Source organism: Cyprinus carpio, chromosome A18, assembly GCF_018340385.1.
Source record: "Cyprinus carpio isolate SPL01 chromosome A18, ASM1834038v1, whole genome shotgun sequence".
Taxonomy (NCBI): Eukaryota; Metazoa; Chordata; class Actinopteri; order Cypriniformes; family Cyprinidae; genus Cyprinus; species Cyprinus carpio.
This window is the reverse complement of record NC_056589.1, coordinates 18,507,709-18,535,558: the sequence shown is the minus strand read 5'-3', so window position 1 is coordinate 18,535,558 and position 27,850 is coordinate 18,507,709. Positions and strand designations below refer to the sequence as shown.

At 38.4% G+C, this 27,850-nt stretch overlaps 2 protein-coding genes across 5 annotated transcripts in view; one reads left to right on the top strand and one right to left on the bottom strand.

Moving 5' to 3' along the window:
• Positions 1-22,501, top strand: part of LOC109109430 (capping protein, Arp2/3 and myosin-I linker protein 3-like) — a 46,289-nt gene extending 23,788 nt beyond the window's left edge. Inside the window, exons 26-40 of one of the 4 annotated variants that reach the window (XM_042775230.1) lie at positions 469-582; positions 727-899; positions 996-1,083; positions 1,177-1,269; positions 2,147-2,213; positions 3,889-4,283; positions 14,740-14,843; positions 15,016-15,799; positions 16,926-17,030; positions 17,422-17,458; positions 17,618-17,686; positions 18,007-18,357; positions 19,536-19,643; positions 21,876-21,971; positions 22,197-22,501. In XM_042775230.1, the coding sequence (XP_042631164.1) occupies positions 469-582; positions 727-899; positions 996-1,083; positions 1,177-1,269; positions 2,147-2,213; positions 3,889-4,283; positions 14,740-14,843; positions 15,016-15,799; positions 16,926-17,030; positions 17,422-17,458; positions 17,618-17,686; positions 18,007-18,357; positions 19,536-19,643; positions 21,876-21,971; positions 22,197-22,411 (2,799 nt within the window). In that variant the 3' untranslated portion in view covers positions 22,412-22,501. Of the gene's footprint in view, positions 1-468; positions 583-726; positions 900-995; positions 1,084-1,176; positions 1,270-2,146; positions 2,214-3,888; positions 4,284-14,739; positions 14,844-15,015; positions 15,800-16,925; positions 17,031-17,421; positions 17,459-17,617; positions 17,687-18,006; positions 18,358-19,535; positions 19,644-21,875; positions 21,981-22,196 lie in introns of all 4 variants that reach the window. The other 3 variants (XM_042775228.1, XM_042775232.1, XM_042775231.1) reach the window with 3 other exon arrangements.
• Positions 22,502-23,862: 1,361 nt separating this feature from the next.
• LOC109108660 (transmembrane protein 170A) lies at positions 23,863-27,455 on the bottom strand. The gene is made up of 3 exons (XM_042775227.1): positions 26,982-27,455; positions 26,053-26,223; positions 23,863-25,683 (listed from the first exon to the last, which is right to left on the bottom strand). The coding sequence occupies exons 1-3, from the start codon at positions 27,121-27,123 to the stop codon at positions 25,553-25,555; spliced, it is 444 nt and encodes a 147-aa protein (XP_042631161.1). The 5' UTR covers positions 27,124-27,455; the 3' UTR covers positions 23,863-25,552.
• Between the last annotated feature and the right edge of the window lie 395 nt (positions 27,456-27,850).

Below are 27,850 nucleotides of genomic sequence, written 5' to 3'. Positions count from 1 at the left end.
TATATTTTAAAGTGTGATTTATTCCTCAGATGGCAAAGCTGAATTTTCAGCAGCCATTCCTCCAGTCTTAAGTGTCACATGTTCCTTCAGAAATCATTTTAATATGCTGATTTGGCGCTTAAGAAACATTTCTTATTATTACCAATGATGAAAACAGTTGAAAAAAAAAAAACAGATTTTTTGGATGAATAAACAATTCAAAAGACTTTCAAAAGACTTTCAGTTTTTATAATTTGTTCCCAGTAAATAAAATTATTAATCTTTATAAAAAAGTCAACCTCAAACTTTTGAACTGTAGTGTACAAGTCATTCCTATTATCCAGCACTATATGAACTTTCACAAAATAAATATGATTATAAAAGTGTACACCAGACTATATATATATATATATATAGTTTTATATTTCCATAACAATGTAGTGATGCTCTTAATATACTTGTGATTTTTGACATTTGACCTTTCCCCAGTCTTTCTCAGGACTCTATGAATTGGGCAGAGCGCCCTCTAGTGGTCACATGCTGAAATGCATTCTCAATGACGCTGCTACAGCCCTGAGGAGTGAGATTACTGAGGAAATCCAGGTACAGTTTAGTCTTGTTTTTTGGGTGTTTCTGTAGAGTCTGTTATGTAGTATGTAGTATCGAGAGTTGAGTAGTTTTTTGCTTTAGTGGAGGTCACTGTAATCCGATGGCAGTACAAATCAGATTTTCTGTTGTGTTGTGCAGGAACTGGCAACGGCAATGCTTCAGTCTGCCCAGCTGACCTGCCCCAGAGTCGTCCAGAGGTCGAGTGTCAGCGAGCATCTGGCAGATTGTGTGGCCAAGAAGACACGTAAGGCTGCGCACTTCATTCAAAAAACAATACAAGAGACAGAGAACAGCATCAGAAACAAGCTCAGGTGCGGCACACATGCACATCCCTATAAACAATATTAAACTCTTGAAACCTGAAACCTTTTTTTTACTTCGTGCTCCCCTCTCTCACTTTTTCTCAGTGAACTGAAACAGTCCGTCAGTGTCTCTCTGGTGGGAAGTATAATTGATGAAGTCCTTCAGGATTTGTCAGTGGCTCAGGAAAAGCTGGTAAGTGTTTGCATTTATGAATGTGTATATTGAGCACATGAGAATTGTGTATGCGTGTGTATGACATGCAACATATCCCTCGCTTGCTTTCAGGACAAGCACATGAGGGAGTTTTCCCAGTCTACCAATATCAAGGCCAATGTTCCTCAGCTCAGAGTGATGGAGCATGAATTCCCTACAGATGATGTGAGGACAGGGCATGTCTGCTCGACTCTAGAATTCCGATTCCACAACTTACTCTTTTCCTTTGTTTTTATTTTGCACATACACTACCACTCAAAAGTTTTGGGTCAGTAATACTAAAAAAAAAACCCTAGCAAGGATGCATTAAATTGTTCAAAAGTGGCAGTTTTACATTGTTAGAAAAAATACTTTTACATTGTTAGAAAAAAAAGTCAAATAAATGCTATTGTTTTTAAAATTAATCAAAGAATCCTAAAAATCAAAGTCAAAATTTCCACAAAAATATTAAGCAGCACAACTGTTTTCAGCATTGATAATTATAAGAAATGTTCTTGGGCACCAAATCAGAATATAAGAATGATTTCTGAAGGATCTTGTGACAATTCAGATTTATTTTCACAGAAATAAATTAAATTTTTAATTGCAAATAGAAAATCAGTTGTTAAAAATGTTAATAATTTACAATATTACTGTTTTTACTGTATTTTCGAGTAAATGAATGCAGCCTTGCAATGTAAGAGACTTCTTTTCAAAATCTTAATGACTGCAAACTTTTGAATGGTAGTGTGAATAAATCATAAAGCATTTTAAAATCACTGTAACAGCTTTGTGTGGCTTGTTGCTTTTATAAAATTTTTAAATAATATAAATATAGTTAATATTAGACTAATTATAGACTGTTTACAGTTACCAAGCAAAATAACAATAATATTAAGTGGTGTCTAAAAGTCTGAGACAGCTTGTTTACTTTTTACAGAATTGATTGTTTGATAATCAGAGTTTGATTATAAATTCAAATGATTTCAGTAATCCAAAGGGTGAGTTTGATTACAGGGATTTGAATGCATTTAAGTTTGATTTTCTCTCTGCTTGTCCACAGTATGTCCCTGTCATCTGGAGGAACAGCTTTCACTCCCGTAGCATCCGTCCCGCCCCTTCCATCAAAAGTATGCCGACAAGTGCTTCTTGCTCAAGACTCGCCCTTTGCCATTTGTCTTTGCTTTTGCACTCCTAAATCACATGTGATTGGATGTAGCATATACTGGTGACATCATAGCTGCGCATTACTTGAAAGATGATTGTAGCAAACAAACCCTGGCACTTACAGCACAGCTGTTGATGTCAAAGGTCATGTTCAGGTCTGTTTAATTATACGGTCATCAAATATATCCAAACAGGACTTGTCATTGCTCTTATCTAAAAAAAAAAAAAAAAAAAAAACAGCATGATTTTTACAATCGATCAACTCTATATGGTTAAACAGACCTCATTCAACCACATCCTTTACTATAGCTGATTTAATGGCAGCCCACTGTGTATTTAACTTGTGCAAATTTGTGCATGTGATGCACTATGCACTGTAGTAGTGCTATAGTACATGTGACATCAAAAGAGTGCTTTGTTGTTTGAAGTTCTGTCTGTGAGAGCAGGATGCCCCTCTCATGGGATTTCCCCTCCCTGTCTAATCAGTCTTCTATCTGTGAGTCTGAGACAGTGGGGGGTTTGATTTTGGAAGGTCCCACCCTGTCTCTACTTAATATAATCAGCTGTGTAACACTGCTGGCAGCAGCTAACTGGAGCATAGCCCTGTTATTCTCACACCACTGAGCCCCTCAGACGAGGGAGGGGGCCACCCGCTTACAACCATGACAAAACCCCTCCCCCGGTCCGCCACCCTCCGCTTCCTCTGCTCTTTTGTGTATACCTGGCCTATTATCTCTACTGTCATCTTTCCTTTTTGTTGTTTCAGTTATATTTTACCCCAAAATAAATCGGATGAAGAAATTATAAATAATTTACTTAAAGGAAATGAAGCCTGTTATTCAGACCATTTTTGTATTGTGAGGTTACTATAATGCAAAACAAAAAAGGTTTCCAAAACAGTATTCATCAGGCCAAACTGTTTTCAACAAATATATATATTAGCATTTAAAGGTATGATTTATATATGTGTGTATAATAGGAATAATTTAAATGTATGGGGAATATATATATATATATATATATATATATATATTTAATATGTGTGGGTTCATTATATTGACTAACTGGCTTACTGTAAAAAATACAAAATAAAAAAAAAAACATTATTATTGTAATACAGAGAAAACATTACAGTAATGATAATAACCACTGAGAACTAATGAATGTGATGTGATGGGGGGGAAGCTGTTTAATTGTCATTAAAATAATGTCACAGTGCAAAAATCATAACCCTTTTCAATTAGTCTTGATTTCCCATACCTAAAATATAATCATAAAAAAATTATACTGTATTTTAATTGATTTTGGGGTAAAACATGACATGACATTCTGGACGTGTTTTTGTGAGAATCCCTGGCAGCCTGAATCAATCATGTGGACATCCTGAACCTTCCGTGATGTCCAGCTTTATCTTCCTCTTTCCCTTTTCCTGCCTTTTTCACTGGTCTTTCATTCCCCCTCTTGTATCCTCTGCTGCATATGTGCAAATCCATCACTCCCTCCTTCTCTCTCGATCTATCTCGATCTATTTCCTCCTCTCTATGTAGATACACACATCATACAGGCCTCAGTATCTCCCCTCCCTCATTATCTCCCTCTGTTGTCCCTTATTTCCTTCCTCCCTCTCTCTCTCTGCAGGTTTGTTAGATGTGGAAGGGGAACAACAGGCGCGTGCGGCCACACATCCCCAGCAGGAGGTAGAGGAGAGAGGAGGGGGAGGGCCTCAGGTCTCCAGGGTAGGAATGGAGGAGAGGAGGCGGGCCCTGTCGTTGTCATTGGCGACGGGGCTGTCAGTCACCACGGCAGGCCAGCTGAAGCCAGGAAGCCCCTCCTACTCGGGGAGAGAGGCGGATGCTGCTGCCGCTCCCGCTGCTGCTGCTGCCGCTCTTAGCAACAGAGAGCCCCGGCACTCGGAGCCTGCACCTCCTCAGCCCCCTATGGACCTGCCCATCGAAGGCCACACACTGAGGCACTACACCCGCTCCAGGCCCAGACCCAACCGGCGGAACAGGCAGCCTCCCAGCAAGCCGCAGGTAAGAAAGCAGCACGGCCGCCCGGAAGGGTCGGGAACCGAGAAGAAAGGAGCAGGGGAAGGGTTTCGAGAGGCTGAGATGGGGACACTGGTGGTGGAGAGAGAGGGGGAGGGATGCTGCTTTCTGACGGCACTGCTCAGGTTGGTTCATCCGCAGCAACCCAGGATCCTCCACGCTCTCTCTCCCAAATCTCCTTCTCTCCATCTTCTCATTTTTTCCCTTTCTTTCTCTTGTAATATGTGGCGAGAGAGACGCTCAGAGAGAGGGTGCCACTGTGGTGGGTTGAGATTTTTTGGGTGTGTATCCACACTGCCATTTTCAGGCACCTTGTGTGTGTGCCGTCGTGTTTGTGAGGCTCAGCTGGGTGCTGTGTGTATGCCTTCAGAAAGGGACACAGTATCTGTCCACTGCTTATGGATGGTTGTGCTTGGTGTGACTGCTGTAGCATCTCAATTATTAATGTTCCCAGATCGAGGAGGGTTTCTCCCTCTCTTTTCGCCCTCTCTTCTGTCACCAGGAATGGAGGTGGCATTCCCAGTGTATGGGATCAAAATCTGTTTATTTGCCCCTCATTGAGGTTGTACAGATCGCTTGGGCGAAACTGATTGTGTGTGTAAATGAGATGTAATCTTGAGGTTGGCGCGTGACAGTCGTATTTCTCCTGCCGATGCTGCAACGACCGTGTGTGGTTGCACTGGCACACTGCGATTCTGTGGAGCCCGTCATGTCTTTTCCGTTGAGTCAAGTCTAATGTGAGATATTATATCCTCACTGCAGTGTCTTCATTACGTGAGTGTGAGATGGAGTGAAAAGAATGGCAGAGGATGTATTTTTCCTCATATTGGTGTTTATCTGTAACACTTGTGCATCCTGTGAATGGTCATTTGGTAAATGGTTGCCATAGTGATGGGCTTTATTGTGTTCTCAATTGTAGCTGCACACATACACATGCCTTTACACTACTGTGTGTCTAATGTGCTCTGATGGGATGTTAATTGATGCTTCCATTGTGAGCTGTGATGTCTGTCTTTGATGCTCTGTGTGATAAGGGTGCTGTTGTGCCCTCACATTGAGATTGTGGGAATTCTGTGTGGTTGTCAGGTATTATATAATCACAGGTGTGTTGAAAACTACCGTCAAGTCATTTAAACCATTTTTCCCCGTTGGCCACAGAACTTTGGGCATTTTATCTCTATTTGCCATTAACTGGAATTTTTTTTTTTTTTTTTGCTAAAAGGTACTGTGATGGTACCATGTTACAATGATGGTATAAGATAATATTACCACAGAATACCATGTTGCTGTTATGGTTTTTGGGTATGTACCATGATATATACACTACCAAAAGTGTGGGGTCTGTATAAGCTTTTTGGTAACACATTAGATTAGGAAACACATATTCACTATTAGTTAGTTGCTTGTTAGAATGCTTTTTACTTGCAAGTTGGCTGTTTATTAGTACTTATAAAGGACATATTAATGGCTTATTCTTATTCTTATTCTTATAGTGAGGGAAAATTCTTAGTTAATAGTGAATATGTGTTCCCTTGACCTATAGTGTTATCGATTATGTTTTTTTGTTTTTAAAAAATAAGTTTTTATATGATCAAAAATACAGCAAAAACGGCAATACCATGAAGTATTATTACAATTCAAAATAAATGTTTTCTATTTTCATATATTTTAAGATGTAATTTATTCCTGTGATGGCAAAGCTAAATTTTCAGCAGCCATTATTCAAGTCTTCAGTGCCAACATAATCCTTCCGAAATAATATGCTGATTTGGTGCTCAAAATAAAAACACATTAATATTAGAAATGTTGAAAACAGTTATGCAGCTTAATATTTTTGTGGAAACCATGGTACATTTCTTTCAGGATTCTGTGATGAAAAGAATAGCATTTATTTAAAATATAAACCTTTTAAAACATTATTAATGTCTTCACTGTCACTTTTGATCAATTTAAAGCATCTTTGCTAAATAAAAATATTAATAATAAATGGACTGACCACAAACTTAGTTTGGTAGTGTAGTAAAGTGTCATGGTATTACCACAGTACTTTTTTTGTAAGGAATAATACCATGTGTGATTGATTACCATATTCTTTTAGCATGTTTCTCATTGGTATGCCAAAAATACCATCATAGTGGTGTATTGTGATATCATGTATGATTACTATATTAATTTACCATGGTACTTTGAAGCATGCCAAAGAATACATGGTAATGCTATGGCACAAAAACCATGACAATGCCATAGTACTGTGATACTGTACTTATGGTTACCACTTTTATCACTCCTACTAGTGCCCCAAGATATGTCAAAAAATACCATAGTAGTGTACACATAAATAATGGGAATACCATGGTACTGTACTGTGATGTGATGTGTGATCACTATATTTATAATGGTACTTCAAACTCAAAGTCTGTCTAACAATACCATAATATAGTAGTGTCCACAAAAAACATGATAATACCATAGTACTATGATGCCATGTACATATGATCACAGCCTGTATTTACCATAATATCCCAAAGCATGTCAAAACATACCATGGTAGTACTGTTACAGTAGTGTCCACAAAAAATAATTGTTAATACCATGGTTCTCTGATACCACGTGCATATGATTACCACCCTTATTTATCATAGTATCCAAAGTTATGTGAAAAAATACCATGGTATTACTGTTACGGTAGTATCCACATGAATCACGGTAATACCTCAGTATTGTGATGCTATGTACATATGATTACCGTCTTTATTTACCATAGCATCCCAAGTTATGTCAAAACAAAGATGGCATTACCATCATAATGGTGTCCATATAAGTAATGGTCCTGTACAGTGAAATGAGGCTCACCATATTCATTTACCATTGTGCTCTGGTGCGTGTATAGTGTCTAGGAATTAATTATTGTTCATAGTTGGTAGTTTGTAGTTTAAAATAATGTTTTTGTTTTATTATTTTATTTGTTTTGGTGTTGTGTCTGCTTGCATTAGCTTTTAGTGTAGTTAGTGTGTGTGGTTGGTAAATTATAGGATGATCTATATTGTGTAGTAGTCACACTATACTATTATATGATGTCATTGTCCATGTAGCTGTTTCTGTGTTGTCATGGCGACTGGTGTGCGTGAGTGTAATGCTGAATGTTGTCATGTCTACCTGTTGGTGAGTACCAGTCAATATGGACAGTTACACTCACACACAGGTACAATCTAATGTGTTACCAGTGTATCTGTGTGTGATAGACAGTATGATTGTGAGCGAACTTCTGTGATTATACCTATGTTAATGTTTAGTTGTATACTGGGGTTATCCTTGTTAACAGTGTATATTTGTGTGTGTGAGGTCATTGTGCAGGCAGCTTTTTTCAGAACAGACACTCTCTGGAGAGTTTGGCGCCAGTGTAATCGCAGACTTGAGCACGGAGGGATGAAAACCCCCCTGCCATTTCCTCTGATCACCTGAATGAATATGTGTGTTACATGCTTATTCCAGTCAGCGTGATCTGTTGGCGAGGGTGTGTGTCCATATTGTGTGATGGTCATACTACTTGGCTAATGAAAATCCAATGACAGGTGGTGCCTCAGGGAGAAGCTCGGGTGACTGGAGAAGAGATGAGCCTCTGATGGTCCAGTATATGTGTGTGTGTGTGTGCGTTTTTCCTGTATGTCCACGCAGAGCTGTCAGCGATGTGGGATAGCTGGGTCCTGATGAAGGGTGCCTCTATGGTAAAGCCTACTCATTGGTCTCAAACAAAGATGGCCCATCTATAAAAATTGTGTTGGGCTCTGTGAGTTTTTGTGATGTCCCTGTATCCCTGTTAAAATTCTCTCTGCTCCTTCATTTTTTAATTGCTGCATAAGCATTTCTTTTATTACCTCTCTCCACAATATCACACACACATACTCACACAGAGCTTTATTACAGAAGGATGCTCCCCACTTCCAGTCTAGAATGACCAGTGTATGCCACAATTTGACGTCCTGAATAGTTCTGTAATTAATCAAGCTACACTAGAATTTCTATGCAGGTGTTTGAAGGAAACTCCATGACATTTTACACAAACGCAGTACACTTTTTAGTGTCCTTTTGTTACTGCATTTTTTAAACATTACATGTAAATATCCCATGTGATAAATTATCTTAAATAAAAGTAGTCTACAATGAAAAGTAGCTTGATTTAAAAACATCAAATGTCTGTATCCTTCCTAAATTTTTTATTTTATTTATTTATTTATTTTTTGTCTTAACCTGTCTTTACCCCATCCACATGGTAATATCGTCATGGAGGGACCACAAACTATTAAATTAACTATTTAAATTACAACCATAATAATTTCGTGATAATTTTATAAAGCTGTAACCACCATGGACTTTTAGTTTGTTTTCTTCCTTCATGTTTCCCCGACCTAATTTTCCCTTGTGTGTTGATTGGTTCATTCTGTTCACCTGTGTTCTGTTAATGTAGTCTTTAGTCCCTTATTTGAGTTAGTACAGTGCTTGAAGTGGTACTGGCACTTCAGTATTTTGCGGTGTGTTCCAAACGGGATATATCGCCCTCCGAAGAGCACTTCGGAGTGAAAACAATCATGGCCGCCATATTGAAGTGTCGTTCCAAACCGAAGTGCTCTAAACTGGCCACTTCAAAGGGCCCTTCAGAATGAAGGATTTCGAAGGGTACAACTGATGGACACTTCAGCTCCCATGATCCTTTGCGCAGATTGTTTGCATGATGACGGCACCTCCGTGTGGGCACGTGATGATGACGCAGAAGAGCACTTCAAGAAACAGCTGATTGGTCCCCAACACCCTTCAAACCTTTGAAGCTCTCACTCCGGAGGGTAAACCCTTTGAAGGGATTATAGGGCATAGGGATGAGCCCTTCCGAATGGAATGCAGCGTTAGTCTTTGGCGTACCAGCACTTTTTCATGTTTACCGGCACTTCTGACATGTTGCTGGTACTGAGTCAAAGCGTCAGTGTCTGGGTGATTAGAAATGACACTATAAAGCACACTACCCAGGAGGTCATTTGAAACCGGTTAACTTCTGGAAAGTTTAAGATTCCAGTAAGGGAATGCATTACAGTTCATAACAGTGCTAATGCAAAGAAAACACGGACAATTTCATCAGAGATGGCAGAGAGAATAGTGACTTGTGTCCAGATGGCAGTAAATTATTCTTTTCAGTGTGTATTTGGCTTGAAAGCACGAGTGTTTTATAATGAATGCCAGCTGAAGTTGTATTAGATTATGTGCTGGACAGTGGTTTAGTTATTCTGAATGGATCTGTATAGTAGCATGCAAAGTAAGGTTAAGGCAGCAGGTTTAGTGGTCTTTTGGTGTCTCCCTGTGGTCTTGTTCGGTATCGCAGCTTAACTGGTGATTATTGGTTTTCTTTCTTTCTTTCGACATTATATACATACATTGGGAATTAGGAATAGCAATTAATTAATTGAAAAAAAAAAATTTTTTTTTGGGGGGGTTGGGTGGCTGGGCACTTCTGTTTTTCCACTTCAAGCACTGAGTTAGTACAAGTACTCCCTGTTCTGTTCCTTAGGTTGTCCGGTATTGAATGTAGCTGTTGTGATGTTGTTTTGCTGCATGTTCCCTTTGCCTTCATGGATTATCATCTTCTTTGATTCTATTAAAATCTTGTTTGTAGATAACCTTCGCCTTGGTGTGCCTTTCCTCTACACATAGCATGACAATGTCGACAGGAATTTGATCTATTGAATAGATATTTTATTAGTTGTAATTTATTGTTTTAATGAACTGCAATGATGAAAACAGCATATTCAGCTTTGTTCCACATATAATTCAACCCTGGCCTTTTACCATATGATTTTTGTCCATTATAAAAAAGAACATTCCTTAAATTGTGTTCCTCAAAAAGTAATATAATTTTTCTCCTGCATGGCGGAAAAATAAGCTTGTTCTAAAACTTGTTCTATTTTCTCAATTTTTACATACATTTTTGTTGACTGCATTCATCACACTTGACCATTCAGCCCTGTTATATAATGTAAAATGGAAGAAAAAAGGATCAGCCTTTAATTAATTAAAACAAAGAGTTTATCAGTAACCAATACCAATATTTGGTCACAAACGAATTAGCCTCTTATGAGTAACAGCTTTATTGAGTCTAAATTTGCAACCCTATTAGTCATTTTGTGTTCTTTTGTAATGTATTCATTTTATGCACTTTTTATTTTTCATGTTTATTTAATGTTCATCGCTAGAAAATTGCAAAACAGCAGAGTTGAAAATCTGATCTTCAGCCCCTATTTTGTACCCTATTTGTTGAAAGTGCCTATCATGTTGGACATAATCTCTTTGAGGTGCATTACTGCCTACCATAGAGCTTGTAACTTTACTACCAGAGATGCATAGACAGAAGCCCGTGGAATTCTGGGATCACTGTCTCAACCTGACACCTTTAGACAGGCCTGTTCCAGCTCACATCATAATGCTATTCTCAGTTCACAGAGTTTATTAGAGAGGTTAAGATCACTGCATTCATTCCCTCTCTCTGTATCTCTCCTTCTTTCCACTGAAAAAATCTGACATTGTGTACACATAGTAATGAGTCATGACATGTGAGTCGGACTGATCTTTGATCAATGTGTCAACTTCCTAATGCTACACTAATCCAGGAACCACTTCTTTAGACCGAAACGTGTCACTTTTACAAGAGCAGACCAGCTTAACCCATCAGGTATTAACATTATCTGGTTTCATGTAGGAATCAGTTTTGATTTTCAAATTATGGCTAGTGGAATTATTTACATACTGATTTATATGTAACTGCCTATTTATGGAATAAATTGATGAAATAATTCATTCTTGGCTTTATGTGGAAAAATATGAACCCTGGGCATCTTGTTTAGGTATTAACAAACCCAGCAGGCCAAGTGAACCACATAAAAGCTTTGTTTTCCATTATTGATATATAATTAAGCATGAGCTGTACGGTTGCACTGTTCATGCAGTGAGTTTTGTTGGGGAATATGATTGTGTTATTAAGATGCGTGGGAAACACCTCTCCCTGTGCCGCCTCACACAACGTGGCGCCTGCTCTCCTCCTCCTTTTGAAGATGGAGTGATGAGTGCTTTGCCTTCTCATTGGCCGAGAGGTGCTAAATGATTTATAATCCATTTCTCATGCGGTGTGCAGTGCCTCATTTGCATATGGTTGCCATAGCTCTGCAGTGGTCTCTCTCTCTCTCCTCCTCTCTCTCTCCATATTTCTTTCTTTCTCATTCTGCAGTAACTCAAACTGCCTGAAGGCCTCGCAGTCTGTGCAGCAGCAGGAAACAGGCAAAACACACAGACTGGGCACCCTGTGCTTTTGTGTGTGTATAGTGTTTGTAAGCTCCTGATCTGGCACAGTTGACAAGTCAACATGGAATCAACATTGACCCAATCTGCGTTCTTAAAGCACATCGATGTGTTAACGGTCGGTCATATGATGATTAATTTGTGCACATTAAAAAAAATGTAACTGTGACTCTTTATTTTACAATTTTTCCTTTTTTTCTCACAGGTGCAAGTTCATATCTCACAATATGTTTATATCTCGTAATTCTGCAAGAAATATCTGAATTGTAAGATTAAAAGTCACAACTACATTTTCCCCCATAAAATTGCTCTGCCACTGAAACAACTCTACTTTTCATCAATGATGAAAAAAGTAAATGACATGATATCATCAATCCAAGAGTACTTTTAAATGCATCAGTAAAATGGGTTGCATATAATGTTTTATGTTAACTTTGAAAGCTAGCACAGTTCTCATAGTGCTTAATGAATTAACCACTAGTCCAGTGCTTCTCAGCCTTTTTTTACTCAAATGCCCCCCATTGTCCACAATATAACGATGTAGACTATTTTTGTACTTCTGCTGTAATTAAAAGCTGCTTGTTTTCTGCTGGTAGCATTGATATATTTATTTAACCTTGATTAATTTTGTGATTTCAGAAGTTTCAAGACCTAAGTTCTTCAGTCAAAAACAAGTTATTGTTTGGGAAAAAAATATAATTTAAGAATTATTTTAATATTATTATTATTTTTTTATATAATGGATTTAAATAATTATTGTATTAGTAATTATAATTAATAATGTATTGTAATTATTAATTTATTGATTATTAATTGTTATTTATATAATTATTAATTCATATAATTAAATTGTAATACATTTAAATTTTCAGTTTTGCCCCCGGTTGAGAAACACTGTTCATTGCTTAAGAATGATCCTGTTTATGTTTTCTGTCCAACCATTAATTATATTTTTTATATATTATATTATTATTATTTATATATATTATATATTTAGTGCTATATATTCATATATGTGCTATAGGAAATATAATATAATATATAATACATGTGCCGTATTATACAGCTCATATAAAGACTTTTTTTTTTAACCCTAATCCCTTTTCACACCTGAAATGAATCCTGCTCCAGACTCTGTTCTGATATTTACATTAAAATCTATTAATCCTAATACAAACCTGTATTTCTGAAGCCTCTGTGGAAATGATCAGCAGTGTGATTTCAGCTTACAGGTAACTTATTGTTAGAGTAAAAGATGAATGATTGCCATCACGAAAATCATTTTGCTCATTTATCACAATCACAACATGGTGTAATGTCATTAAAACTCAGTGTTTAAGAACAATCAGGAATGGAGTATACAACCTCCATATCTGTGGCTATTGTGTTATGACTGTGGCTACATGATAGATACACCAGTGACCACTGATGAGCACTCGTCCTCTCATTTAAGTGCTTACGCGCGCGTGTGTGTATGTGTGTGTGTGTGTGTGTGTGTGTGTGTGTGTGTGTGTGTGTGTAATGAGGCTGTATCTGAGGGGTGTAATCATATTAGGTGGTGGGCGGGGGGACAGACAGAGAGACTGAGGCAGGGTTTGGCTCTCTCTCGGGACATTTAGGCAGATCCGCTTGAAGACAAATTCATGGCAGACAGAACATCTTACATAGTCTTAGATAGTTTTATTCATGGTGTGTTTAATGTGTGAAAATGTGAGACAGCAGGAAAAAACACTGGTGCATAAGCTCAGGAGTGCTCAGCATATAAACATAATAGTGTTAACTTTTCTACGCAACATTTCTATCAACCTTTACCTTAAATCAAACCCTCAAATCAAAGGGCACTGATTGGTCACAGAGCCAGACTTTTGACTATTGCTATAAAGTCTGGTCCATTTTGCAGTTTATTCTGTCTAAAGACCTTTTCACATCAACACTAATGTTCCGAAGGGGCTGAATGAAAATGCAGATTCACTTTCTGACAGTAGATGACACTTTTAGAAAAGCAGAAATACCCTGGTTACTCTGGGACACAAAGCACTACTTAACTTTGCATTTCTGACACCCACTTGTCCCGGAGAAGAAAGTAGAGCCGTTCAGATTTTTCTGTTCGCCAGTTCCAGGTTCTTCTTCTGCTATTCACTGTCGCTTAGTAAAATACTCAGAACAGAAAGGATTCTGAGCACCACCAAGTGGTTTATGCAACCGCTGAGGCTCTGGACATGAGATCAGAAAAAGGAAATCCTATTGGTTGGCCAGTTTTCTTTGCAGTATGGTGGAAAAGAGATTAGAAAAACTCTCTGTACAAAAAAATCCATTGAATTAATGGCATGTGAATATTCGTGACGGTCTGAACAGATGCAGTAATAGGCATTCATTCAAATTACAATTATTATCGATACTAATTTTTGCACTGAATATTCGTCTTGGTGTGAACAGGCCTTAGAAATTTCCCAGTAAGACTGGAAGGGAATATTCTTGATAAATCTGAAATGATACCACAGTAATAATCCTGTGTGGAGCATAATGAATTGTTATATGGAAAATACCAAAGAAATTACAGAAAAGTGTGTAGACTTTAATCAAAATTTGACTTCACCCGAAGTAAAAAAAAAAAAAAACAACAACAAAAAAAGCGGATTATTTCCTAGACCAATAACATGATGGAATATACAGTTCTGCTCATGAATATCTCGTTTAAAGAACCTCAAATGCAACTTTTGATGCATGAACCTTTAAAATTTGTTAAATCAAGTATTTCATTTTTCCTCAGAAACATTCCTAATGATAACACAGTACATTGTAGACACCATTTTGTTTCTCTGTGAACTGACAAGGCACCCTATATTCTGTGCACCCCATACTCCTGGAAGTTGGCGAGCTCTCAGGCAGTCTGATTTGCTATTTTCTTAGTACTTACAAGTTTTGTGTGCAATGTGCAGTGCTGTCTGAGGCTGAGTTTAAGGTTACTGATCAAGGGACATATATTGTGTAAATTATGTTAATATTTTCATTCCATTGTGCTATGATACAGTTACTCTTGTTCAGATTAAACATTTAGTAGATTTTAATTGGGTGAATTACCTTGTGGTTGTTTGTATGTGTGCAGGAGCAGGCAGCTGAGAGCGAGAATGAGGCCAATGAGAACATGGGGAGGGTTGATGAAGGTGTAGAAGAGTTCTTCACCAAAAAAATCATCCCTGATGAACCCCTGTGAGTACACAACATTTAAAAAACACACTCTAGTATGCAGATCAATGTTAATGAAAAAATATTTACCTGGAATTAATCACAGCATGAGATTAAATCACGATCTCTAACAAAGAAATATCCTTACCGGTTGTCAAAACATTTCCCATCATACCTCTCCTCTCCTCGTGTTCAGAAAGCACCAGAGGGAGGAGAGGCTCATTAAAGCACAACCTGCAGAGCCCACGTGTGTCACAACTGCCCCCCCTACCACCTCCACTACAACCCCCATCCCCACCACAGCCCCCTCCAAAAACATTAAGAAGAAGTTTGGTGACTTTTTCGCCTTTAAGAAAGTCCGAGCAGGTCGAGGGGCCAAGGGCGACGGCGTTCCTGAGGGCAAGGCCAAAAAGACTTCAATAGCAGATCTCATCCGACCACTCCGGGAGGCAGCACGTGCAGAGAAAGAGCGAGAAAAGGAAAGGGAAAAAGAAAAGGAGAGGGAACGAGAGAAGGAGAAAGAAAAGCAGAGAGACAAAGAAAAACTGGATGAGGAAAACATAGTCAAAGCAGCCGCAACCACGGCCACCACCACCATCCTCACCATCACAGATTCCACAACAACTGCACCAGTTATTGAGGACAGGATGCCACCCAGAGCTCCTTCACCTGCCCCCACACCTGTATTGACCCCACGTGCATCCACTCCCACACCTCCTGCCTCCTCCCCAAGCAAAACCGAAGAGGTCCCAGCACTGTACCCTGCTGCACCTCCCATTCCCACTAAAACCCCCAGCCCAGTCCCAGTTGTGTCACCCTCAGAGCGGGAGAAGGGCCGGACCCTGGAGAAGAGCCGCACCCCAGATGGAGAGCGGAGGCCCAAACCCATCCGTCGCTCTCTTAGAGATGGCAAATCGCAATCCCTCATCCTTCTCTCAGACGTCTTGCCAGAGCAGGATGGCACAGCCACGCAAGCTAAGGTAAGTGTACAGTGGTTCTGATTGGGTTACACTAGATGTTGAATGAAGATTATATTTAGTGATAGATTGATATATATTTGGCTAGCCCAGTTAATCAGACAATATTTGGTTATTTATAGATTATACAGTAGGCTGATTAACAGAAATCCAAAATCTGTTAACAGTATTGTCAATGCATAATGCAACTTTTCTGTTTTCAGATATTTTTTAAGTGCATTTTGAGTAAAAATTGTAAAAAGGCTTCATTTAAGCCCTTCCAAGTACCACGGTATCAGTGGTGCCCCGCCCCTTTAATTGCTAATAGTAAAGTACAATTTCAGTCATATTGAGGTGCCCCTCTGATCCGAATGTGATTTAAACCTAGTAAAATGGATATAAATAACAAAAAAACTAAAACCCAATCTTTAAAAAAAGATTAATATACTTAATATAGATAGCAGATCTGGTATATCTGAATATTACATCAATATAAAGAGTATTTTTCTTACCCCATTAAATTTTTTTGTTTGTTTTCCATCTCATTAAATAAATCTCATCCACTTTTGTTAAATTTATGCTTAAAAAACTATTATCATGGTAGTGATTATTTACCATGTTCTTGTACGCTCAATGAAAACCATCGTCTGACAGTGTTGCATGTACAAAACTACATGGTACTTTTTTGTTGTTATGACAGCATGTGTTGAGTCACTGTATGTGCAATCTGCATTTCCTTTGTCACATTTTCATGTTTTCAGAGCAGTTTGTGATGTAATTGACCAAGAGTGTTGTTACACTATATATGAACATGATTCAATATCAGCATATCTAAAAGATTGTATAAACATGATGCTGAAATTTTTCTTTTTGCAGCATCTGTTGTTGCATAATATGATTTCTTTCAGTTAATGCTGAAAACAGTGAGTCAGTATTAAATAGTTTGGTTGCTGTTGATCGCTGATCCAAACTTCTTTTGGATGAGAGGGCGCCGTCAGATTTAGAGTTTCCTAATGACTATTCAATGTATGGCTGACTTTACTTCCTCAAAAGTGCTCTGAAAGCTCCTAGAATAAATATTGTTAGAAATGTTTCTTGTGCTGTTTGTACAAAACTATTCTTAGAGGTAATTTTTCGGGTCATTGTCTAGAAACATGCCTCGGAGAGCTCGTCCAGCTTTGAACAGCGTCTCCATGTCATGCTTCAACGCATGGGAGTCACCAAAACATCTCCTACTGACACCAAACAGAGCCAGGTAAGTGCGGGTATTTCATGCTTCCAGTTTTCTTTCTGGGATGTGAGATATTTGTCTTTGCCATGTTTTTTAGAAGTGTGTTATTGCCAAACAGTCCAACCTTTTAATGTGAAAAACATGCACCCTTTTGAACCAAATTAATTGAACAACTCTGTACTCTGAAGACCTTTTAAACTTTATTAATGGTCATAAATAATTTACTGTTATCAGAAATACCTCATATCAGGCAAAAATACCTTGCCCCAGTAATATTCGCTTACTCTGCTAATAAAAAAAAACACTGTATCAAAATCAACGCTTGTTCTTTACATGAAAAAGAGTTTGGGTCAATTAGAGATTATACACTTCGTTCACTAGGCATTTTATTTAATCCAGTGTTATCCTCTTACAGAGCAAGGATGAGGAGCTGAGGAAAGCCAACTCTGAGGGTAAGATGCATTTCTCAGCTACAGTATGTAGACCTCCATGCTGGTATGTTAGAATCTGCTGCATTGTTAGTGCTGTGTTAGCACAGCTCAGGATGTATTTCCGGTGTAGCCTTTTTTGCCATTTTCTCTATTATTTAGTACACTTTGCTTGCTTTTTAGGGGCAATACTTGACAAACCTGAGCCACCACCCACATTTATGAAACCCCGCACAATGTCCACCTCATCAGGTAAGAGAGGAATCAGCCCGTTTCAGTCATTTTCATCATAGCAAGGCACAAGTTGTGATGAAATGAATGTAGTGACAGATCTTTTCATCTGTGATGTACATCGGAAAATAAAAAAATGCAGGGCGTGGTTCTATCCATCAGTTGTCAGTTGTAACAAAAGAAATCTAGCATACAGCACCAAAGAGAAGATCTTGAAGATTGACTTAAGACATTTTGATGAAGAATTACAAGGTCAAATATGGAAACATATCAATGGATGAATTGTCCACAATAAGACAACATGCATTTAGAAAACACTTTAAACCTCTTATTTTCTCCAGACACCAGGCGACCAACCCGAGTGACCCAGAGTGTTACGGACTTCCACCGTACAGAAAGGCCGCTACTTCCAGAGCGTCCTATAGGCCCGTTGCCCCCTAAACCGGCCATGAAGCCCATTCTACTTCCCGGTAGTGAGGCAGCACGGACGGCCATGCCCAGTCCCAAGCTCCCCAGCCCATCTCAAGAAGGTCAGGCAGAGGTATCCGAGACCATCTCTCGCTTCCAGCCTCTGGAGAAAGAGCCTCCAACCCCATCTCCCCGCAAAGAGACGCCCCCAGCCCCCTCACCACGGAGGATTCTCAGAACAGATATCAAAGAGCGTTCAGAGAGAGCACAATCCGTCACTGAAGGTTTGCCTCCCTGTCAGTCTAGTGGGGATATTGGGGCATGCGGGCCAGTTTTGGCATAATAGTGAAAATTGAAACTACAGTAAATAAAATGAAAATTATCTTAATATTTTCTCATCTTCATTTTTTTTTCAAATGCTCTTTCAACATGCTGTCATTTTTTCAGCTGGACACATTTTTTTTTTCCATACAGTGACAGTTCATGGTGTCTGTCAAAATCCAACAAGCTAATTTTGTTTTAGAGAGGATAACATTATTAGTAAATAGTGATTTAATTGTCTGTTCCACTTAAAAACATAGCACATCATCGTATGCACTTAGGTGGACCGGTTCGTTTTAGTGAATCAGAAAAATTAAGTTACAGTTCTAATTTTTTTGAACATCCTTTTAACTGATTGACAGCCTATCTATCTCCTATTCTGATTCTTACTTTTCACTTTGTCTCTTGCATGCACTCACGCCCGGCCTTTATGATATCCATCACTGTCTAAACAAATTTATAATACGAAAGTAGGGCCACATAATGACTCAACTAGTGTCTGTTTTCATTTAACACCTCCCTCGATGACCGATCTCGAAGCTCTCAGAGTCTGCCGGCTCTTATAGGGCTCGGCCGGGCACAATTCAGTTAGCCCTGTCTCATCAGTCATGTAATTCAATGCTTGTGAAGCCGATGCAGCAAATGGGCCCTGATGAAAATGCATTCATTCTTTAAGTGTTGGTCCAAAATACTCTTTGTAGCTCCAAATGTTATCTTAGCGCAATAACCACATAACTGAGAATATGAATATTGTGATAATGTGATAAGCTGAACATCCCCTGGCGGTATCAAGTGTTGTGAATGTGACAGCATTTTCTGTGGACAGTTAACACAGTCTGTCATTTTCATTCAAGTTCCACCCTACATCCATACATCCCGATACAGATCTTTTTCTCATTTGTTAATCTGTTATGAACAACCTTGTGATGTTCATATCTGTGGCGCAGCGGTTGCACATACACCCATAAAGGGTCACAGGTTTGAATCCTGACTGTATAGATTCCTGATTTCCCCCATTTGCACTGTCAGACCTCCCTGTCCTATATAAAAAAAGCACAAAACAGCCTCAAAGACCCTGTGCTGAACTGTGTTCATGTCTTTTATAAGAACGGACACAGTCTGACCATATTTCCTCTCATAGAGACCCTCCCTATCCCACGGCCCCGCATGAAGCCCTCTCCCCAGCGCCGTGCTGTGTCTGTCCACGAGGACTCTCTCCTCCAACACACCGCCATGCTTGACCCTGAGGGTGAGCCTCTGATGTCTCATACCTGTCACTCACAGTGTTTCTAAACAGCACTCTGAATAATCCTATTCATGTTAAATGAGACCGATGTTTTGAAGAAAAACTGCTGATGTTATTGCTGGTCAGGTATTTGGACATTCTCATACTAGTGAGAATTTTATTGGACAGAATGGGTTATACAACTTATTGGAGTCAACTAGCACACAGTCATGGCCAAAAGTTTTGCCAGTGTCATCAATTTTGTGTTTTGCAAACTTGCTGCTGTAGTGTTTGTAGATTATTTTTCCACATGTTTCTGTGGTATACTGAAAAACAATGATAAGCATATCATAAGTTTTAAAGGCTTTTATTGGCAAAAATATATAACGAGTCAATATTTACAGTGTTGACCCTTGTTCTTCATAACTTCTGCAGTTCGCTCTGGCATGCTATTAGCTTCTGGGCCAAATCCTGACTGATGGCCATCCATTCTTGCCATCCATGCATTATTTGTTCTCAGAGTTGATCACTATTAGTGGGCTTCTGCTTGTCCACTCACCTTTTGAGCACTGGCCACAGGTTCTCTATGGGATTGAGATCCAGGGAGTTGCCTGGCCACGGATCCAAAATTTCAATGTAATGATCTGCGAGCCACTTCTTTATCACTCTTGCTTTGTAACATGGTGCTCCATCATGCTGGAAATGCACAGATCATCACCAAATTGCTCATGGATCGTTTGAAGAAGTCGCTCTTGCAGGACATTTTGATTATTCATGGCAGTGTTTTTGGGCAGAATTATGGGAGCGCCAATTCCCTTGGTTGAAAAGCAACCCCACACATGCATGGTCTCAGAATGCTTCACTTTTTGGGACTTACAGGACTCATGGTAGCATTCATTTTTTCTTCTCCAAACAATCGATTTTCCAGATGTCCCAAACAGTCAGAAGGGAGCTTCATCAGAGAAGATAACTTTGCACCAGTCTTCTGCTGTCCAATCCTTGTACTTTCTGCAGAATTTCAGTCTGTCCTTGACGTTTTTCTTGGAGAGAAGTGGCTTCTTTGCTGCCCTTCTTGACACCAGGACGTTGTCTAAAAGTCTTGGCCTCACTGTGTGTGCAGATGCTCTCACACCAACATGCTGTCATTCCTAAGCAAGCTCTGCACTGCTGGAGACATGATTCCGCAGCTGACTTCTCAAGGGAGAAAATGGTCCTTGCGCTTGCTGGACACCCTGGGACATCATGAAGATTTCTTCACTGCAGTCAAACCTCCTTGAAGTTCTTGATGATCCAGTAAATGGTTCTTTCAGGTGCAATATTCTTTGTAGCAATTTCCCTGCATATTAGGCTGTGTTTTATCAGTCTACTCTTACAATCTATTGACTATGATAGTGATTTCACCTGACTAGTACTCATTCACACTTTCACATGTGCTGCTGGTATGATTAGTCAGTTAATGTTAGCTGATTATTTTGTGTCAGGATCAAAAAACTGGAAAATTTGTTTTATTGTGAAAAGTTCATTTTTTTGGCCAATGAAGCTTTTAGCAATTATTTAAAATGCATCTGATCACTCTACACAATAATCTAGAAACAATGTGAATGAACACCACAACAACTTAAGCAGCAAACTTTGCAAAACACAAAATTTAAAACTTGGCCATGACTGCATACACAGTCAAAAAGTTTGGGATGTTTTTGAAAGAAGTTTCTTGAGCTTATCAAGGCTGCATTTATTTGATTAAAAATACAGCAAAAAATTGTGACATATTATTACAATTTAAAATGTTTTCTAATTTAACATGTTTTTAGAATCTATTTTTTTCCTGTGATGCAAAGCTGAATTTGCAGCAGTCATTACTCCAGTCTTCAGTGTCACATGATCCTTCAGAAATCATTTTGATAAGCTGATTTGGTGCTTAATAAATATTTATTATTATTATTATTATCAATGTTTGAACAGCTTAATATTTTTGTGAACACTGTGATCAGTGTTGGGTTACTCTCAGAAAGTAAATAATTACAAGCTACTAATTACATCTACAACAGTGTAATTAGATTACTGTACTAATTACTTGCAATACTTATTACCAAAAAATCTCACTGAACGGTAGTGTAAATGAATTCAAAGCTAAAGACTAAAAGACTGTAATGTTGATTTCATAGGGTGTTTAAAACATAAAATGTAACATAAAACCTACAGATCTACTGAATGTCACTTTTCAATGATGGCAGTTGTTTTTATGTCCTCTCTTAGAGCTAAAGGCTGCGCTGCCAAGACGGCAGAGGTCACCGGGGCGGAAGCGAGTGAACCTGGGGGAACTGACGCCCTGCTCAGAGGATTTACCAGAGGGTGAGGAAGGTGAGTGGAGGAAGAGATTAACTCTTCTCCAACACCATGAGAAGAAACCTGAGATGTATATAGATGTATTTAAACCTATACCTAAATAGTAACTTTCTGCACAGTTTTAATATGAATATAGTCTATAGTTTCTATAGTCTGCTTGAGATACTTGTTTACCAAACTAAGTACTTCGATTAGATATCATGCTTACGTGTCCATCATGTGCATTCACAGGGAAAGCTGGGGAGAAGGAGGATGACACTGGACAGGTCGATGAGACGGACAGCACAACAGTCACAGACAGCCAATCAGAGCAGAGCCCATCCGGGCTCGCCGAGCAAGTGACCAACCAGGAGAGGGGGGAGACAGTCTCAGAGGAGCACACAACGCAGGGAGAAACATCAGACCAAAGAACTGAATCCCCCTCACCTGAGACACACATGGACTGACCCTGCGCAAATCTATTTTCTATCATGTGTACCTTTGCCTTGCACGCTGGATTATGTACAAAAGAATGAATTATGAACAAATGCGTTTAATTATGAAAAAGTGGGTTAGTAAATCAATACCTATACTTGTTAATAATGATTAAAAAGTGAATTCTGTTGTGTCATCACGAGTCCTTGCTTTTTTTATGGATGTGAACATGCTTGTCTCTCTTTCCTTTCTCAAAAACATGGTTTCCTCCTGGCTCAACTTGGAAGAAGTTTGGCAGTAAAATGCTTAGTAGGGATTTGATTAAACTTAAATGCATAGTTCATCCAAATGTTGCGTGCTAAACTTATATGAGTTTCTTTCTTCTGTTGAATGGAACATATTTTTAAGTGTTGGTAAAACAAAACAAAACAACAGTTGACAGTAATCATTGACTTCCGTAGTTTGATAACCAACAATATTAAGAAAATGTTATTTTATGTACAACAGAAGAAATTCATACAGGTTTGAAACAAATTGAGGGTGAGCAGATGAAGACAGATTTTATTTTTTTTTTTGCGTGAACTATCCCTTTAAAGCCACTGTATGTAGTTTTGTGAATTTTGTGACTTTGAAGCTCCCTATATTTAATGGAGTGGACTTTATTATTGACTTGAAGCGCCTTTGCTTACATACTCACAGAACATACATTTGGGGGGGGACCATAGGAAAGAAACAGAAGCCTTTCAGCTTATTAGAAGTCAGCGTACCATCAGAATTATTTTGACATTGATATTTCAAGGTTAAAACTTACATACAGTTGCTATAAATACATTACAACATGTAAAAAGAAAGTAAATCTTTCTGCAGTCACTCAGAAGCACCTCTATCTACATGAACTGTTATTGGCACAGAGCTTTTTAGCTCCCTGCATGTTTGTGGTGCACTTTTCTTATTTAAAACATGTATTACATAATATTATACATATAATACATGCCCCCCCCCCCATTATGCAAACTAATAACACTAAAATCAGTGTATCCACACCTGTCATGGTAACCAACAGTTCTCCTATATTCAAAAATACTGTTCTACACTTATTATAATGTCCTTTTATTCCAGTTTAACCAGGCCTCTGTTAGCAGAAAAGCTTACATGATTTGAGGCATCATTCCACGTGTGTTTGTACAGCATGTTACTCCCTCCAGTACGCAGCAAGCGGCTGTTGTGCAGATCTGGCTTGTGAATGTTAATGGAACACAGGAGAGCCATCTGTGACCGTGGAAGTGCTGGAGAACACAGAAGCTGCCCTAAACCACAGATGAGAGTGGCGTGAGTAAACCACCCTCCATTTGGAATACAACCAAATTGTTTTTACTACTCTTTCAGCTGTTATTTTCATATCTGAGGCACACATTTAGCTTCCTGGGCAACATATTACACCCCAAACCGCAGGACTGCAAATCACAATAGCAAAACAAGGTGGTGTTATTATAATCTAAACCATTTTATTTCATGAAAATACTAGCAATTGGCACTTATTATACAATAACAAAATTAAACTTGCCCAGAAAAAGAAAAAAAAAAAAAAAAATATTACATTGTAAAGAGTAAATCCATTTCTCAAGAAGACCATACAATCAAAGACAAATCAAAAACAATGAGCAGTCACTCCACCATGAATGATTGGACTTTAGAAAAATAAATCCATTTGTGCAATTGAGAGACCATAGGCTCAGAGGAATAAAGCATAGCTTTCAGTGCGTCCCACTAATGTTAGCGCTCCAGTCAGAAAAGATTAGTCTGACTTACATTAACTCACACCACAAGAGATTTGAATGAAACTTCCTGAGGGCTTGCATTTATGGGAGAACACAAGTCTGCAAATGCTTATACTGAAGAAATGTGAAACTAATATTTGAGAAATAAGTTTGGTTTAGATGTCAGGCGGATAATTCCTCAGATAAATCTAAAAACTCTGCTACTGTGTTAAGATCATATTCATATCTGTTTCAGAATTACACCTCTTGCTTATAATGTAGTTGCTGAAGAAGATAAGGAGAACATCTACATGTGCGTGTACACACTTTTTTTTTTTTTTTTTTTTTAACTTAAGCATCTTATTTGATATGCCTCTGTACATAAACTTGGGTTTCAGATTCTGATATTATAATTTTGTACATTCTATAGTAACAGTTTTATCTTTTCACATGAGCTTTCTCTACTAAAAATAACAGTGTCTGTGACATATAACGACTGTAGAATAGTGTTATAATTTCTTTGGTGAAGGTTTAAACGATTCTACGATGGATTCAGCTGAAATCTGTTTTACATTCACATGTTAGGCATAAGAGGTGAGGCTGCCACATACAGAATCTTATGGGCAAATAAGTGTCAAAGCTCATTGTATCACTCTAATATATACAGAAATAACAATGTGAAGGCCAAATCCTGGAGCCCACTTGAAAAAATAATTCTTAATGACTTCGAATGTAAAAACAGGTCACAAATATGTAATTTAACCAACAAAAGCCACTTAACTCCAGCAGGAAATCTTATGATGTGAAACGATTACAATGTCAAAGTCCACACACAAGTGTGTTTAACTGTAATCTCTTCAAATATGCCCACAATCAGAGGCAAAATACATAAAACATTGTGAAGCAGAGAAACAAATTTAAATGTCTAGCCTTTGGCCTAATGGATTCATATAATCAGTGCAAAGTGAATGCAAGTTGTTCCTCTCAAGCATAATTTAAGGGCCAGCTGTAATGGGCTTTAGTATATACATCAAATGAGTCTTTACCTCACCCAAAAACTTTATAAAAGACAAAATCAGTGTTAAGAAAGGAAAATGAAAAGAAACTAACAACAAAATATCATTTATAATGATTAATTTAAAAAAATACATATGTGCAAGATGACTCCACCTGTAATGCAAGGCTAGTTCTGCTTTAAAGGTAGCTTGTAATGTTCATTTTCAAATGCAAAGTCCCATGTTCCTCGAAGAACTCATCAGAAACCCGTTTGGAAAAAATACCATTGTTCTGTATCAAAGGAAACAAGTTGTTGGGACTGCTTGGGAAGTAAGGCCTCCATGTTTTGCATATGACGCCCAGGTGACTGAACTGCTTCCTCTCCTTGTGATGGCAGCCTGGTGTGCCAGTGTCTCAGTGCTACAGGGTAGCCAGCACTCTGAAGAAGGAAATGATAAAAACACACAACGACTGTCCCACTCCAAACACCAAGGCCTCCAAGGAGAACATGCTCTTCCCAGCCGCCTTATAAACTCCTGCTATGGCTGCACCTGTAATACATTTACACACACACACAATACAAGTAAAATATTTAGTGAATATTTAATCATTAAATGTCCAAATAAAAGATTAAATACCAACATTTTGTATGTCTAGTTCATGGGTGTCCAATCCTGGTCCTGGAGGGCCAACGCCCTGCAGAGTTTAGCTCCAACTTGCCTTAATATAACTACATGGAAGACTGAAGTAATCTGAATACCTTGATTACTTTGGTTCAGGTGGGTTTAGCTAAACTCTGCAGGACAGTGGGCCTTCAAAAGCTGGACTGGACATCTAGATGCATATAATATTCATTATGATATATTTCAGATGTAACTAATTCCAGAAACTAGAACCAGAAAAAAAAACAAGCTACATACTAGTGAGAACCCCTCCAAACAGGGGGCCGATGATGCCCATGAGCAGGATGCCGACTGGGAAAAATCGTGCCATCTTATGTCTGCGGAGGGTTGCCAGAGCCAGGAGGGCAGCAGGCAGGTGGAACACCAATGAGGAGACAACAGCCCACAGGAACACCCCATACCACATCTCTGCCAACGCAAGACATCACAATCAAAGCCTGAAGACCAGCCAACAGTCTATCAATCCTTCCCACACCAACATCTCCCACGTAACCTAATGACTGGCATTGTGGAAATTAAGACTGTTTGTTAGTGGTGAAGCATCATTAGTTATAATACAACCCTGTAATATTAAATTAAATATTTAACTTCATATTTCCATCACACAACTTTAAGAACACATAACAACAGGTCGATAGACAGACAAGATCTTTCTCTCTGTCTGTCAAGAGATAGATTTTCTGTATTACCTTCTGTATGTTTGTCATTCCGTCTGTCTGTTTTATAGATAGATAGATAGATAGATAGATAGATAGATAGATAGGTAGATAGAACGAGAGACAGACAGATATTCACCTGTAGTAATATCTGTTATTCTGTCTGTCTATCTGTAGAAATACCTGTCCTCTGTCGTACTGTCTGTCTGTCTATTCTTACAGACAGATAGAACTACTATGCAGATAAACAACTGAACAGAAAACCAGACAGACATTTATAACTGCAGACACATATTGATCGTCTTCTCTGAGTTGTACCATAATTTTAACAAACACGTTAGCCGGTCAAGCTAACACACCAGCATTAGTTGCTAACCCATTATCAGTCTGAAAACTTGACCACTTTTTCATTGCGATGCAAATCATACAATATAATAATAGTGTCTGATAGTAGTACGAACATAAGCCGATCGGAATGATGTGTGATGTCTGCTGTGGTTAGACACTCACCGGAGAAATCGCACAGAGAGGTGTCGTTCCTCCCGCAGTTGGTGACATTTTTCCTCGGCACCAGATTCAAACTAAGGATCTGCTTCACAAATCCTACGTTATATTCGTCCTGCATTTCTCTTACGATCAACCCTGCGATCATGCGTGAGGAAAGTGTCAAATCCGAATAACAGCATTAGAAAAGGAATGTGGGCTTGAGCTGAGCGTTTGTTTTTAGCACAGATGCTAATCCATCTGCATGCACGTCCATTTGAACTGCGGAAACGCGATGAGGGCGCGGATTTACTTTCACTAAACTGAGAGCACTGCCAACCTACCAGTGTTCTACAACACCGTTCAAAAACCGAGAAAAATACAGTTTTACCGACCACAACTGTGCCGGTTTCGAGATAATCTTGCTGTCACCTGCGATTTGCTACAGGCTTATGGGCGGGGCCTGTATGGTTTGTAGCGTATGTCCCTTCTTGGTATCCGTAAAAACCGATTCGCATGTCATATGGATAGAATGTGAAAGTTTAAGCTGAAATGAATAAAATTGAAAATAAGTAGTTGTTTTTATGATTTTATTTTATTTACATCTTATGTTGTGGTCTGTCAGGTTGGTACATGAAATAGATAATAATTTAATTAGCTTTAATAATAATAATAATAATAATAATAATAATAATAATAATAATAATAAACCGGTTTATATATATATATAATTTTTGATATTGTTTTTAATAAATATTTAAAAATATTTTCTGTCACTGTATTTAACACAAAGTTAATATGTGAAAATTTAAATATTATAAAAATAAATAAAATAGTAGAGCCAGGAAGGCAGAATATAATCCATTCTTGACCGTATTTCAGTATGTATAATATAT